General features: G+C 28.7%; 2 protein-coding genes across 2 annotated transcripts in view; one reads left to right on the forward strand and one right to left on the reverse strand.

Moving 5' to 3' along the window:
* The window catches only part of LOC117181414 (mucin-5AC), a 48,316-nt gene that overhangs the window by 27,216 nt on the left and 3,987 nt on the right, over positions 1–17,113 (reverse strand). The window contains exon 2 of the mRNA XM_033374040.1: positions 8,541–8,686. Within this exon, the coding sequence (XP_033229931.1) occupies positions 8,541–8,658 (118 nt within the window). The 5' untranslated portion in view covers positions 8,659–8,686. The remainder of the gene's footprint in view (positions 1–8,540; positions 8,687–17,113) is intronic.
* The window catches only part of LOC117181416 (protein Peter pan), a 59,300-nt gene that overhangs the window by 13,607 nt on the left and 28,580 nt on the right, over positions 1–17,113 (forward strand). The window lies entirely within an intron of this gene.

Genomic DNA, 17,113 nt, shown 5'->3' on the forward strand with positions numbered 1-17,113 from the left:
ATTCTAATTGGAAACGAGTCAGGCGGCCCTCACTGTTTACGTTTCTGTCTCTCCAAAATCAGTGTATTTAATCAGAAATAAAAAATTGTGCAATGGGAAATTAATTTTTTTTCTAAGAAAAATACTCAGTGTCCTAATCTAATATTTTAATATTTAATATTGATCCAAAATATTATTCTTTAGTATACAAATTATGAAGATCCAATATTTATTTTAACACTTACGGCCTACGCAATTATTTTTAGTCACATTTTTTATATTATTATTCTTATGCAACCCCCCTTTTCAGAGTCAATTATTTTGTTTCTTCTTATATTACTATAAAAGATTATAGTTTAACAAATGATTCTCGTTTTTCCATTGAAATTCGAACGGAATTAAAAGCCTACTACTAAATTTTATAATTCATCCTTGTTTGTTACACAGAGTGACCCAAAAAACCTTATTTTTTCGCCTCTTTTCGCGACCTCGTAAATTTGCTTCCAATTTGGTTTAAACAAAAAGTCATGATGATACTTTAAAGTAGAGGAAATATGAAAGTGAGCATAGGTTTTATTTTGGCCACATGACGAATGAAACTTAGTAATTGACATTATGTTCGATATCTCACAAAATACTATCAGTAACATTTCTCGAACAAATTTTGTCATAGTTTTTGTAGTTCTCCGCGCAAATAAATAATGTAAATGAGTATTATTTGTTATTTAAGAAAATATCTCCTATTAATCACAATTAATTAATGCTCCAATAAAAGCGCAATAAAAAAATTTCAAAATCTAGTATCTGTAGATTTTCCAGTCTTACCTTTCAGAACTATTGGCCTCTAGATAATTAAAAACTTTTAAAACAAATGTACAATATTTTTGGGTAAAATCTAATAGATTTTAAAAATAGCTATATATAGCTATTCTTTCAACCAATTTGGAAACAAATTCATGAGGTCGAGAAAAGAGGCAACATTTTGGGTCACTCTTTCCTTATTTGGTTCAAAATTGAGTTATTTTGTTGAAATTTTTTAAAATAAAAATTTAACTATTTGAATATTGGTTGAAAATGTATCCTTTTTAATTAAAAACTCAATTATTTACTCGGAAATTCATATACATATTCTGTTAAAAATTCGTCTTTTTTCGTAGCAAATTAATTCCCTTAGTTTAAAATGGACTCATCTGTGACCGTCAGTGAAGAAAGGGACCGAACGCGGAAAAATTCGACTTTTAGTTTTTTACAACAATCGATAGTTTTTATGTGCTTTTTCAGAATACAAAACTATTATTCCTATATCTGAAAAATTCGAATTGTTATTAAACTATGTTATTAACCTACCCAATTTCTACAAAATTTTGTTTAAAAATAAGAGTATTTTTTGGTTGAAATATCAACTATTACATTTTGTTGTTGAAAATTTATCGTTTTCGGTTCAAAATTCAATTCCTTACTTAAAAGTTGAACAACTTTCTGAAAAGATTTTTGTTTACACATATTGTTTTAAACAAAAATTGAACTAATTAGTAGAAAATTAACTTTTCTTTTAACCATTGCTATTTTCGGTTTGAAAGTTCAAACATTTGGTATAAAATTCATTTTTCATAAAAAATATATTTAAAAAAAATAAAAACTGAATTTTTCCATTTTTTATTGAAAATTGATCTTTTTAATTTAAAAATTCAACTCTTTGGTTTGAAATTAAACTAATTTTTTTTCAAATTTCATCTTTTTATGTAGAAAATGTACCCTTACAATAAAATGATATCCTTGGCATCTCCTTAGGACATCTCGGCAGGATATGGGATATCCTGAAAAATGTCCCAAAAATGCCCCGGGATATTCGTGGCATATTCCAAGGATATCGAGATTTCCGCCCCGTACGATATCCACTCAATGTCGTGTGCGAGATATATATATATATATATATAATTTTGGCATTGGAATGAAATATTTCTGAAATGCATATTGATTAAAATATGTAGAATGTCTGAAAACATAAAGATTCACAAACACCCATTTGACAATAAACCACTTTATACAAATCCCGAATATTTGGTTTCTATTTAAACATTTTTAAGTTGGTTGTTATTGTATCTGTAAAATCTGAATTGCGCAGTTTACAGATCGATGTTTTCAACGGTAAAATCAGTTTTTATGATAAAAAATCAAACTAATATGTACCGCAATGGCCTGTATAATATAAACGACAATTAATTATAATTTGCGACGAATATTCGAGAAATTGTTGACTTTTGTTAAAATGTCACGTATTACTGCGCCACAGTTATCGCACACTGACAGCCATGATGGAATTTACCCGAAAGTAGCTTTAGGGGGGACTTTGCCATTGTTGTATTTTATAATGTTTTATTTTGTATAAAATGTCCGAAAAAATACCTAATATTGTTAAATTATTTGTTATTTTATTTATACGATTGAATATACATATAATTGGCAGTAGATATATCTGAATTTCCAGGAATATACTAAATTATAGAATTGGGATATCTTGGGTAGATCTTTGGCATATACAAGTAAAATTGGGACATTGATGGAATATCCTGAGGATATTCTGAGACATCCTTGGTACATTCCAAGGATATCGAGATTTTCGCCCTTTACGATATTATTCGCAATATCCCTTGGATCTCCTGGGATATGCCCAGGATATCCCGGGAGATAAATGGGATATCCTGCCAATATCTCATGCTGTGAGGGTGTCTTCTTTATACAAAATTCATCCTTTTTATTCAAAATTTAATCATTAGGTTGACGACTTAATCTGTTTATAGAAAGCTTGCATTTTTGGCTTGAAAATTCAACATTTTGTATGAAATTTCTTTTCTGCATTGACTGAAAAATCTTTCTTGGTTGAAAATTGAACTTCTACTGAAAATTCGCCATTTTTATATGGAAAATCATCTCTTTGGATACAAATTTAATCTTTTTGTATAAAAATGCAACAGTTTGGTGAAATTTAATCTGTATTGTTTGTCAATTTAAAAGCAACGGTAAGGTGTTACCAAATATAAACAGGCGAAAGGAAATATAAGTAATTAGGAATAAAATAATTAAATTATATTAATTAAATTATACAATGCCAATAAACCTTCAGGTATTATACTGTTTAGACAAATAATCTCTACAGTGTAAAATTATACTGACAATATGTTTATGCTTGCATCGGTAGCGAAATATATCACCGACGCTTTTACTTTGCTCGCAGTCTGAATCAGACGTACTCTTACTACTGAAATATAATGCTGTCAACAATATCGTACCCTACGAAGCCAGGAGATAATATGTTTAGTTAAGAAGAAAATAATTGTAATTAATTTTATTTTTTGTTGTTAAATGTTGTATAAAGGACGAATTCAAAAGCACCTTTATATTTATTTATCAAAATGTAAGGCCTCAAAGATAATTGATTCCAAAGTTAAATTTAATTCTTAAAGACCATTATTAAAAATGTCGAATAATTTTAACAATAAATATTTTTAGAAACTAAATTAAAGTTTTACTAGTTTGCGAATGCATAATAGTAGGACCGGAAATGGATGACTGCGCATATTTTTGCACGGCTTCCTCCTGGGCATTATATTAATTTCAGAATTTTTCCTCAAGAAAGTTCTTTTTTCTCATTATATTGACGAAGTGCGTATATACAGTAGAAAAATGTGTTACAAGGACGCACAGTAAAAAAAACGCGTGGGCGCATGAAAGAAACGTCACTCAGAGATACCCAAACAACCATTGCCGACTGCACGAATCTCGATTATTTTTATGTCTTTTGACTCAATGTTTTATTTTAAAGTTCTTATATTTTGCAGAATTTATTTCATGGACAAGTCTGAACATTAATCACTAGAACCTTCCCAAGTGTGCTTCTTTCAAATGAAAAACGATTATGTTATTGTGATGAGAAAATTTATTTTCGAACTTTTATTATTAAAAAATAGAAATTAAATTAATATCAATATGCCATCTTTTTTTAACGTATAAATATGTACTCCCATTCAAAATTGACAAAAAAGCCAAATACAGAAAGTAAGAAAAAAAAGAAGTCGACCTTCACCCGCTCCTTTTTTTCTTTCTTTCGTCTCTCTTTATTATATATGTTTCAAGCTTTAAACAAATTATTTAAACAAATTTTAAAAAATAGTAACGTTTTTAAAATAAAAAAAAAACGCTATGCATCAGTTCTTTTACGAATTGCTGAATCTTAGTTCATTTTATAAAATCAGCTTCTCTATCCGTAAATTCGAACGTTGTTTCCAAAAAATGCCTCATTTCTTAAATATCTTGATTCTGAATTTCAACAGATACACAATTTTAAGAAAAAGAAACCTGGATGAAAATTTATTTTCACAATAAAATACAATAAATAGCAATAACGATCAACATTGTGAAAATAGTATTTTTAAATTTGTAATATTGTAAAAGTGTCCGAACAATATAAAAATTCTAGTTTCTAATAGAGCTCGTTTTACTATTGTACAAAACATCATTTAAAGCGTGAAAAAATCACAAAGAAAATTAGTATAATAAGGTATGCCGCAATGTACAGATGCATCTCAGCCGCGATCGATATTTAAATTTTTTGTAAATCGTTTCATAATGTGTATAGTAAGTAGTATGTACGTAGGATGAACATTTAGTGACATAACGTGCACACCCACGCAATTTTTAATTTGTTATTTAAATGCACGTATGTAAGACACGGGATTCGTAAATCGAAAACTTTACCTTGAATTGATCGATAAGAACGTGTAATCGTAGGCATTGACGATGTTATCCATATTGAAGATAATTTTACCCACACGTTCTTTTAGTGAAAGAATTTTTAACATAAATTTTTTATTCTTTGAATTTGAAGCAATCCATCAGACTTTAGCGCCAAAATTCGAGAAATTTATAATTCATAATAATTTGTCAAATTCAAACTAGGTACTTAAAATTTGAATTATTCATATTTATGATCGCAAAAGTTTTAAATTTGTATACTTAAGAGATAGAAATTTATTTGCCATCATTAAAAAGCAATCAAATAATCATGGATACTTTTAATTGTTAAAACATTTTAAACATCCAAATTTCAAAAGCATTAAACACAGATATTATCCTTTTAGATAAAGAAAATAAAAAGTTTCCAAACTTGTATGAATTTTGTAAAGCTCCTCATTTGATCACCGAAGTTAAGCAACGCTTGACTCGACTGAACTTGGATGGGGTCGTCGTACTAGATGGGGTATGTATAAGCTTTTAACTGCCTTCATTCTCAAAACTAATACTACAAAAACTTCGAATAAAGCCCTCAATTTTTCCAAGATATGTCAAATTGCATTCAGGCACTCTGAATCATCAAAAAATGAAAATGATGGGTTTTTTCAAGTAAAAAAAGCAAATGATCACATAGAATCAGAAAAATTGTGCTGAAAATCATACACGATTGGTTTTACATTGATGGACAAAATGGACAAAATGAACAGTATGTTGTGTACTTTTTACTTTATGCAAGTGATCTTAAAACCGTGTTGTTAATTAGCTTGAAAACGCTTATAGAGGAGTACCTAAACCATTTCTATTAAAATTCAACCATAAAAATTAAAAAATACCCTTTAAAAGTTTGTAAACTAGATTATTTGCATCATTTACAAATTTTGAGAATATTTCTTTTAACCTTAGAGCGGTACTACTTCACTAAGTGTATCAAAAATATTCACTATACCTGAGAATAACACAACCCTGTAAAGTGGAAAACTATCACTTTATGAGGCCAAAACATGTATATTTTGTTTATACATAATTCTATTCGTAATTAATTACATAATTTTCTCTTTGACTGACTTGAGAAGATTCAGAAGAGTTTGCAAAACCTTTGTGCATAAGAATTCACCCTCAAGATAAAGAAACCCCCTGTTTATATTAAGAAAAAATACTGTTATATTTCTTTACATTTTTAAATAATGTTTCATTAAATTTCAGACCTGCAATGACTTTAAAAAGCGTAGAAAAAATATTTCGGAAGAAGTTTAATAAAATATCATAAATTCTCTTAACCGTAGACCTATAGGTCTAGGGTTAAGAGCACATTTTTCAAATTTGTAAAGGAAGCAAGAAACCTAATTTACAAATTTTTAAGGTTTTTATTTTTGTAGAGTGACTTGAATAAAAACCGGTATGACAAAATCTCTAATGTAACTGTTTACAGCCCACTTAAAAATAAAGAACTTGTGAAATTAATTTCATAAAAAGTAAAAGCGAATAAAATTGATATTTTCAACCCGCATAAGAGGTGATTCACTATATTTAAAATGTTTTTTGTTTATTTTATTAATGCTAATCCAATAGTGAATCAATTTATGCACAATTTTCTAGTCAGTCAATCAAATCAGTAAGAATTTTTACTAATGCACAGCTTGATCTCACTGATAGAAATAGACAAACATGTGTGACTAAATCAAATAACCAATGATTTTCATTGATGAAAAGTGATGTCTCACGGATTCAAATTTAGAGGGTATGTGGTTTCCTATATTATAAAAGGCCTCCAGGCAAGCATGTACAAATTGCCCTCGCACGTATCTATGCAGCTGTGTGAATACAAAATTCTGCAAATGTTCATGTTAAAATTTACAAATGTTCAAACGGATGAACTGATTTCGACGAACAAAATTATTGTTATAAAGGTCAGTGAGTAAATGAATTTGTTATGAAATTTACCAATTCCAATATTTTTTTAAATTTTCTTATTGATTTCCACAGTATAATTTTTTATTAAAATCAGTTGAGCCATTTTCGAGAAAAACAAAAACTACTTTTTTATCTTTTTATTTTTTATTTAAAAAATAATAACTTTAAAGTTGTGCCTGTATCAGACCCAAATTAATGCTGAAAGTTGGTGCCTATGTGATATAAAATTTCTTAAAACATTGACCTTGCAATCGCTTTTTCAAGTTAAAGGGTTGTGTACAAAACTAGATAACCAACATAATCAAAATTTTTCAGGAGAGGGACATAACATTCTGTAAAATCGAACCCACCATTTAATAATAAAACAAAAGTTTACACCCGAGCTCAAGTGTTTCTGAATTGAGGCGAAAAATGTATAAATATAAAAAATTATCCAGTTCCGAGAAATATAATATGGATGTTTATAATCTCAAAGTAACAGGAGCCTAAAATAGGAACAGGGTCGCTGGAGGATCACAATAAAAAGTTCAATTATCAGTTTAAACATAATAAAATAAAAGCTTACTACCATCATATTGAGTTGCTAAATTGTAGGAAAATAATTTTGATTAGAAAAATTGAATCAATTCCAAGGCAAATATTAAAGAATTTGGAGGTTCAAATTTCATCGAGTTTGGAAATCGTCTTTGGATAGAGACTAAAAATCTATTTCTCAAATGAGAAAAAAATAATAAATACTTGCTCCTGGGATATGGGGAAGCTAAATAAAAATAAAATAGTCATGGTATCGCACTGTAACTAATGATTTTTTGCTGAAACGTCCATAAAAAGAAGAAAGGTATATGTTTCTGTATAAATAAACGACAATAATTTCAAGAAATATTGTTTCTGATTGTAAGGCAAAAAGTTCAATAAAAAGAAACCTTATAAAAATGGATTTTGTAGAAATTGTATATTTAAGATTTTATGTTGAAATTTGATTGGTACTTTATTGCTAAAAAAGTGGAAAATATTTTTATTCGAGAGTTAAGAAAAAAAGTATTGCATTATTTTACTGTAGTTTAAAGCTCGTAGGAAGAGGAATATCGTCTAAAAAGGGTTTAAAACAAGTTAAGAGGATGGGCAATCAATAAATTTTTTTTGGATATTTAGTCAGAACTGCAACCCTTTGGTTATGGATGGAGAAAGGAAAATAAAGAAAGTTGTTTTGTTCTTGAAAACGGCTCTACCAATGTTAATTAAGAAAATATATGTTGCTAAAACCAATAACACAATTTTCGAGGAAAATTGAAAAAAAAATTTCTGACAAAAAAAAACAGGTGAAAAATTGTTGTGGAAATTTTAAAATTCTTTTTTGTCGATGACGCACTACTCCGATCAATTCATAAAACATAATATCAAGAAGAAAATGATGAAGAATTTTAAAAAATGTAAACGATATTAATGCTCAGAATTTTAGAAATTTTCTTTGGATTAGACCCATTGACGTTTATAATATATGTTTTGTTGAACGAAATCAATATATCCTTTTACGACAATTTTTTTTTCATTTTCTTCCCCCGTCACAACTCCCCAAACAATGAAATTTTAAGTTAGATATTTGAAGGAGTTTTTATTGACATAGATGCCAAAATATGGTGCCAATACAGGTTTCATACGTGAGGGGGCAATTTTTTACATTCTTACCCTCCTAGGCCCATTTACCGGGAAAAACCCTGTGCTCTCCGTAATGAATCAGAAAGTTTCTTCGTAAAGTCTTGGCCTGTAATTTTTTGCTAATCTCAAAGAAATTTAATACGGCTCGGCTAATTTGAAAAGAAATATAGAATTAGTCCTCTTGCGACATCGAAGAAGTTTACCTAAGTTGCTTTCGAGGCTGCTGGCCGTGGCTGCAGAGTGGCTCTGTCCAGATATAGGTCCACCATGACTCACGATCTTTTTGCTAACGTGTGAGCTTTCCCTCGTCTTTGATGACATTGCGACCACTAGTGCCCTGTCTCAAGAACTATAAATCAAAAGAAGAAAAAATATGTATATTAAAATGAAACAAGTACCTCCTAATCAAAGCTTGATAAAAAAAAAAAACACTTAGAACATTAAATTATTTATCTGCATCCTCTTTGATATGAAATAACCCATTCACTTAAAATTAACCCAATTTAATTAAAAGAACGATAACAAATCACTGACTTTATAATTTTTATAAAAAAAAGGGTGTCAAAAACAGAGGTAGGCACGATTAAGTTCAACTCGAAAGTGTTTGAACATCCAGTTTCTCTTCTATAAGTGTTTCAGGGATGCCCACCATTTATTTTCGAGCTAAGGTATGAAAAAATCTTGATACGATTTCTTTGAGAATCACGTTTTTTTCAGCTTCAACGATTGAAAATCTCATTTTTGTCGAACATGACGCAAAATATGAGAAGTCAATAGTTCAAAATTGTTCCTCTTCCTGAAATATATGAAATTATATCCTTATCAGATTTTTATCTTGTGTGTGTTTAGAAAATTTTTCCACAAAAATAGAAAAAGTCTACTAAAATGGCATTTATTTGAACGAACTACAAGATTTTATTTTCAAAGTGTTGTTGTTTTTAATTCAGTAAAAATGAGAACATGTTTGAGCAGATTTTTAAGGTTCCTAAACAAGGAAATAAGTATTTACTTTAATTTTTAAAAAGATGAACTAGGCTTATTTTTTAACAATGAAAGAGTGGCAGTAGGTCTAGATAACAAAATTTTTTCCAAAAATGGATACGAAATACGCGTTATAATAAAAAGATTTGTTCCAAATCTCATTTTTAACATAGTAATAAAAACATTTTTATCGTTCAATTTATTGAGTATTTTTGATTGAATTAGACATATACAGCTGGTGCAATTTAAGCATCCATTTCTAACAATGCCCGAATGTTGAATCCTCAAATTTATAGATATTATCATAAGAAAATATAATGGTTTTTTATGTACTATTTCACGATTTTTAGCATTCAAACTATGAAATATTATAATTAAAAAAGCCCAAGATTTTGAATTACTCTAATTTTAATGCCTCAAAATTAAAAGCAAAAAGATGACAAATTCGCACGTATGATAAATTTTTTAATTTTAACATTGTAATTCCAATGATTTTAGATTTTTGAGCATACAAATTCGGTTGCTTCTAGTAATTAATGCGTTTCAAAACTTAAACCATTGATTTTAATTTCAAAGAATTGAAAGGTTTACACCTAAGAATGTAAATCTTTGACTTTTCAAAATTTTAATTCCTGAAATAGAGATTATAAAGCACTCAAATTTGAAGTTTTTTCAATTTAATTTGTAATCTTTTTTGTCTTGAATTTGTAATCTTTTAAAAGATGCTAATGACTGTAAACTGTCTATCCGGATTAAAAAAATTAAAAAATTAAAGTATTACATTAAAAAAAAATAGTTAATAGAAAAGTCTTATTTAATCAATAGTTGCATCTTTTGTAGTGAATTCGTACTTCTTATTGCATTATGTAATTTACTAACATTTTTATTAACGTTTTACAAAATGCTCATCTTTTTAACTTTTACAGTTTGCTATCAAATTTCAATAGAAAGAGATTTTGGTCAGACAGTGTAGTGGGAATTCGACAAGTTTTATATGCGCTGGCGACAGAAAAAATATTTCTAGACCAACCCACTCACTTTACCTTGTAATAGGAATGAATAGCTACTTCCATAAAATCAATTTTTTATTTTGATTTGTAACTTCCTGTAATACAACAGTTTTCCTGTTTTTGCAAAGAAAAAATCTTTAATTATTTTAAGGTAAAACTTTTTCTTTAATTTTGAATCTTATTTTAATAAAAGGATTTACTTTAAAAATTATATTGAAGGATTTCTGTATTCAACTACAGAATCAGGGTGGCCGCTGAATGGGTAAAACCCGAAAATGACCATAAATTTATATTTTAACCGGGAATTTTAGAAATTTGTATAGGAAAAATGTATATCCAATCACTCGAAATACTAAACTGTTGATCTCACATCATGGTATAATGCAACTGAAGGGCCACACTGCATATGGGCGTGAGTGCCAAATTTTCGAAAATCGTTTTATTGGCTTAAACTACTTTTTCCCTCTTACTCGTGTCCCTGCAGAAGATTTTGGTCCAGTTCGAACCGAAAGTAGGTCTAGGAAAAAATCAGTGCATACGGGCGCACGTGCTACGATGCTTGTTGGCGTAAGTGCCATGCTTCATACTGTTGTATCACCGCGGTGTCATTGATTTTCAGAGCATGTGTCGATTCTGGTTGTTTAAAGTTTGTCCGTAAAAATTTATAAATTCGTGGAAAGAAATATTTTCTGCAAAATTGACTTTTCATGTGTTAAAATTGAAGCTTCCTGGTGCGCGCTGATATTTGACCAGGGCTTTCTCGCACATGTTTATATTTTTTAAAGCGCTCTTTTTGCGATTTAGTAGAGCTGAACAATAGCTCAGAAGTATTTTTTTTTCTTCTCTTAAATTTAAAAATTAAACAGTTATGCAACTTTTTATGTGTTAAAATTGAAGCTTTCTGGCGCGCGTCGATCTTCGACCAGAGCTTTCTCGCACATGGTTATCTTTTTCAAAGCGTTCTTTTTGCGATTGAATAGAACTAACCAATAGCTCAACAGAACTTTGTTGTTTTTCTCTTAAATTAAAAAATTAAACAATTACGAAACTTTTTTATGAAAATCAGACTTTATGGGGACACGATGTTCCTTTAACAAAGGTTTTCTCGGAGAAGGATACTTTTTTCAGGATGTTTGTTTCATGGTGCAATAAATCATAACAGTACCTCGAAACGTTCTTGCATTTTTTGGTTTAAAATTATTTGAATGAAAGTCAGACAGTTTTTTAGTTCTCCTGTAAAATTCGGGTTTTTGCACTTACGCCCGTATGCAGTGTGTCCCTTCAATTCAAAATAATCTCTCTACCTTTTTTTCTTTTTTGTAACTTTTTTACAAGTTTAAAATAAGTTTGATTTTAACTTTTGTCTGAATGTTAGTTTCAGTTTTAACAATCAATGATGATATCATACCGTTTACGTAACTCTAGAATCTTTAGCATCTAACATTTTCCACTTTAGATCTTAATTTTTGAGCGTACATTTTCAATTCAAAGAATTATAAAATGCAGTGTTAAAGGCGTAAACAATTAAAAATTTATAGCGTTTGGAATTGCAAATTTTGGATGAAAACCGTTTTAATTCAACAAATGTCAAAATCAATTAATGATTTTAAAAATTATACTTACCTTAAACTTTCAAAGTGAACAATAATTGAGTTTCGAAGAAGATTCTAAATCCTTTCGAAATTAAAGAATTTACACATTTTGAAGTTAAAAGTTGAACTGTTTCAATTCGAAAGTCTCAGTCGTTAAACAAATTTAAACGTAGTTTGAAACTTTATTTGATAAAGTCCAGTTAAAAAAACATGGTAATTGTACAATTTTTATTGTTTTCAGTCCTATTTATCGAATTATTCTTCAATTCTGAAAATATTGAAAATGATAGCGTGGATTTATAGTTTTCGAACTTAACCTGAATTTTTGAACTGTACCTTTTATAAAAGTCTAAAATGGTATATTGTGCAATTTTACTGTATCTAATAAAAAACTATTCGATTTAAAAATGTTTAAACTTTAATTTTAACAGTTAAAAATGAAAGAGTTCCACTTTAACTTTCTTAATTTGCAGTTCAGTTTTTATTACTTCAAATTAAAAAAGTTTAACTCTAAAAGTTCGAATTTTTAATTTCATTGACCGTGAAAAACTTATGAGAAACGGGAAATGTCCGAGAATGTATTTCTTTGATTAAAACGGCCACCCTGTTAAATACTGACTTTCTTACATGTTTCATACATTTGTATCAATTTCTCAGAAATCGAATAATTAAATGTGAGATAGAAAAAACGAATTAAAAGTATTGCGTAGGAGGCGATTACCTTATAAAGTAGGCATTTTAGGAGAGTCATTACCATCTCAGAGCGATTTCTTTTAACTGTATGCTGGATCGAAACAATGTCCGTCAAATATCTGTGTGAATGCCTAATGTTTATTCCGGTAGTAAGATCTCGCAAAGATTGGTGCCAAGAGGCCAAGGAGAACATATTCTAAGAAACGCCATGGGTAAACTGCAAAGGTTCTCGTTTTCGTTAAATCATTCACTATTATGTATTTCAGTACCAGCATTTCATTTTTCAAGGTCTTTTTCAACCTTTTATTGTGGAAAGATTTTACATAAACAAAAGTCAACATTTGCAGCAAGTACAAAATTTAAAGTTAAAGAAATAAAAAATAGCAAAAGTTGAACCAGTTTATTTCAAACGAATAATTTGAAAGTAATGAAAATTTGAATGCTTTCAAAGTTAAACTTTCTCAAATTCGATACAATTTCAAATAGTTTGAATCATTGAATTTTTCTTCAAAATAGTTTAACAAATTTAATTCATTAATTTCTAAAACCATTCAAATTTGTAAGCTTTCAGATTTGATCAATGTTATTAATTTTCAGATTAACAAATTTCTCTGAAAATTTGAATTGGTGGAATTTTTAAGAATCAGTAACTCATTCTCCAAGATTTTAGTAGGTAACAATCTACGGGAAATCCTTAATAACTTAATTAAATTTCAGTTTGTGCACAATTTTCATCAATTTTTGAAAAATGTCAGTGTTACAAGAAAAAAGTTCGAATAAGTGTGTCCTGTTTTAAAATTTATATGGCCATGCTTTCTTAAAATCTGAAAATATTTCCAAGTACAAACTAATGAATGAATTTTTTTCACATGTAAAAGATCGGCCTTAGTTTCAGTTGAATTGGTAAATTTGATTTTATTCCAATTTTAATTGGTTAATGAATCATAAGTAAAATATTACGAATTCAGATATCAAAACTTTATAAAAAAAATGTGTAATATAAAGTATTAAAAATGGTAACAATGCATAAATAATGAATAATCCAATATAATAAAAAATATTTTAATGAAAAAATTATCGACTGTCTACAAATTAATTAAAAAGTAATTATGGCAATAATTGATCGAGATAAGTCGACGTTCAAGAGATCTCTGATGCATGTTATTTCTTATATTAAGTTTCTTCTCATACAATAACTCGTTTGAGGAAACGAACAGTAGTCGTTTATTCGTAGGATGAGTGAATAAAAAGTAGTGTATAGTTACAAACATTACATCATGCGATTTTCAATAAGGTGCATGTGATTTCTTTCTAGATATGATCATAAATTGTCATTAAGGTCTTTCTTATATTTTACATAAATTCAGATGTACTGCACTATATATACATATTTTACCCTTGATCTACATCTCATGGTCCCCTAACAAATTTGTTGGAACTTCCATATTGGGTAAGCCAAATTCAGTGGAGAAAAAGACGAGTTGAGAATCCTTACCAAGTAAAGGGATTTAATAAGGAGACAATATTGAATATGGTAAAAAGTATTTCCTTTTTATTTTATAGGTATGCAATCTTTCGCAGATAAAAATATAAATTCTTACATTAATTAAATTTAATGTGCATATAATACCAAATAAGTTTCTGCGAAAAAAAAATTGTTTTCATTTTCAATAAGAATTAAAATAAAATAAAACAAAACAAATTTGTTTATTTTTACAAATTGAATTTAAATTGTTTGAGAATAGCACGAGTCTAGCCGTCCCGAAAAATTAGATGAGTTAAAAAGGGGGATCGCCTAGTTCCGAAATTTTAGGATGACGAGATACTGCGTTTAAAAACCACCTCCAGTTTGATATTTTCCCTTTAATTGTGCAATTTCTCCCCGGATGTTTAAAACTCTTGAATAAATTCGATGGAGAAAAGAAAGTTTTTTGCTACGTTTACAAAAAAAATTGTAATTAAAATCAATTATATAGAATTAGAGATTGAGTTGTTGATGCCTGGCATGGATGAGCGAGCAAGTCAACAAATGAGTAAGGTATCAGATTTTGGCTCTCAGTGCCGTTTTACGGCGAGCTTGTCAATGGGTGGTCATAAAAAATTTATTGGACCCTCTATAGATATATTGTGCGAGTCCGAAAGATATTTTCGGCTATGGGCTCGAAGGCGGCGTCAGCACCGCAATTCTCGAGTCCGTCTCTTTGGCGCTTTGCCCATTTTCATTTTAAGAGTCAAGTCAGATTCGAAAACAATGAATCCAGAGCTAACACTTCAAAATTTCAAAGCATATCAATTCTTTAACACGGGTAATACATACGGCAAATTGAATTTCTAACGAATAAACTAAGGCCGTGGCTACGTGTACCAAAACTTCGATACAAATAGCCGCATTTTATTTTGTACGAGTAGGGGGAGCTGGAAAATAAGATAATTGTACCGAAATTTATGTACGAATAGCCGGGGTTTTGTGCAAACACACTCATATTTGTACCGAAATAAAGTAAATTTCATGCCCAATCATTTGTAAATGTTATTTATGAATATATTAATTATTATATCATTTTTATAATAATGTTAAATTCCGAGCTTTAAAATAAAGCTGAATTCGGTATTCTTTTGAGAAACAACAAAAACGAGATGGAACAAAATTCACACAAATGGTTTTCTGTAAATATACATTGAGAAAAAAGATTTATGCTGTTTATGATCTTTAATTATATAATTTAAAAATAAAAATAACTAATTCATAAAAACTTAATTTATAAAGATCCAGAGAATCAAGTAAATAAAAAATACACAATATGTTTCAGGATGTGAACAACATGGACATTTCCTGTGAAAAGTGTATTTTTCTCAACAACAACAAAATCCAAGAAAAACCTTAAGGCACACATTTCAAATTTTTTTCCTACATCTTAAATACATGCAGAAACGCATTTTTCAGCTTCGTCAATATATTTGAGCATGCATGGAGGGTTGTTTCTTCTTTTTAAATGCTCAGGATATTTTACAATAGTGTGTAAATGACTATCTTCTTGATTAAAAATATATAACGAGTGTCTGCAAAGAAATAATGCGGACTTTTTTTTTTAAACTCTAAACTTTATTACTAAATTTTTAATTATCACACTTTATCTTTTATTTTAAGTCAAAGCTGGTTGTTTTTCCAATACTGAAATTTATATTCTAACCATTTAGAATATATTCTAATAAAATATTTTATTTATTATTCTTTACAACGAAGCATTGCCAAATAACACAGAAAAGTAAAATTTAATCTATATTGCTTATGTTACTTTTTCTATTGTGCTCGCCTTTCTTTTAAGCTTCTGCTTGACATTTTGTAAGCTGATTTTCCTTTTCGCAGTAAAAACTTTTAATCTATATTATTTTTGTTTAAAAATAATAAAAATTAATATTAAATGATATAAGTAATTTATCATCTGATAATTTGAAAATAAATTACTTTGAAATTCGTTTGAATTAACATTTCGAGTAAAAATATTGTATTTTCAACAAAATAGATGACTTTTTAAAAAACAGATGGATCTATTTTCAACAAAAATTTTCGTAATTCTTCAAACAGCTAGTTCAAATTTCTACCAAAATAATTTAATTTTTAACAAAATACAAGAATTTTCAACTAAAACAGATCAATTCTCAGCGATAAATATAATAGATGATAGTATTCCAACCAAACAAGATTTTAGTTTTAAATCAAATATAATTTAATTCAACTAAAAAATACGCATTTTCAACAAAGTAGCTGAATCTTCAACCAAATAATATTAATTTTCTACCAAAATAGTTCATTCTACAAACAAAAAAGATCAGATTTTTTTATCAAAAGAGATCAATTTTGAGAGGGTACATGATATTTTAACAAAATAGTTGAATCCTTAACTCTCTCAGTATTTCATCTACAAAAACACGAAGTAACTTCAAAGTAACTAAAATTAAAGTTAAAGTTACTGCAAAAAATTTAACTAAGTTACGTTACAAGTTACTTTTACAAAAGTAACGAAGTTACTCTAAGACTTACAGATAATAACGTCACTTTTCAGTAACTTAGTTTAGTACCCAGTACTAATAGATATTAATTCGTACAATCTAGATGTTCATTTTCAAAATTCTTGATTATTAAACTAAATATCTAGATCTCCCGGCTTCACATTTATACAGAATGCTGTCCCAACTTTTACAATCCAAGACCATAAACGGATGATAAGCATTTTTCTCTGTGTAAGAAAACCCCAAATAGGCACTTTGGTCCTAGATCATTTCCTGCTTTAACCCTTAAACGGCCAAAACGCCACTACAGGGACACTGCTTTTCAACGGCCAATAACTAAGACTATTCGACACTAGAAAAAATTGAGACACATATATTTTTATTGCGTAAGATCTCCTCTTTCCGACGGTGTCAATGAAATTCCTCAAAAAATTTATTTATTATCCCAAAATGCAGTTTAAACAAAAAAAAACGTGATTTTTCGTGCCT

The sequence above is a fragment of the Belonocnema kinseyi genome, chromosome 10 (genome assembly GCF_010883055.1).
Source record: "Belonocnema kinseyi isolate 2016_QV_RU_SX_M_011 chromosome 10, B_treatae_v1, whole genome shotgun sequence".
Classification (NCBI taxonomy): Eukaryota; Metazoa; Arthropoda; class Insecta; order Hymenoptera; family Cynipidae; genus Belonocnema; species Belonocnema kinseyi.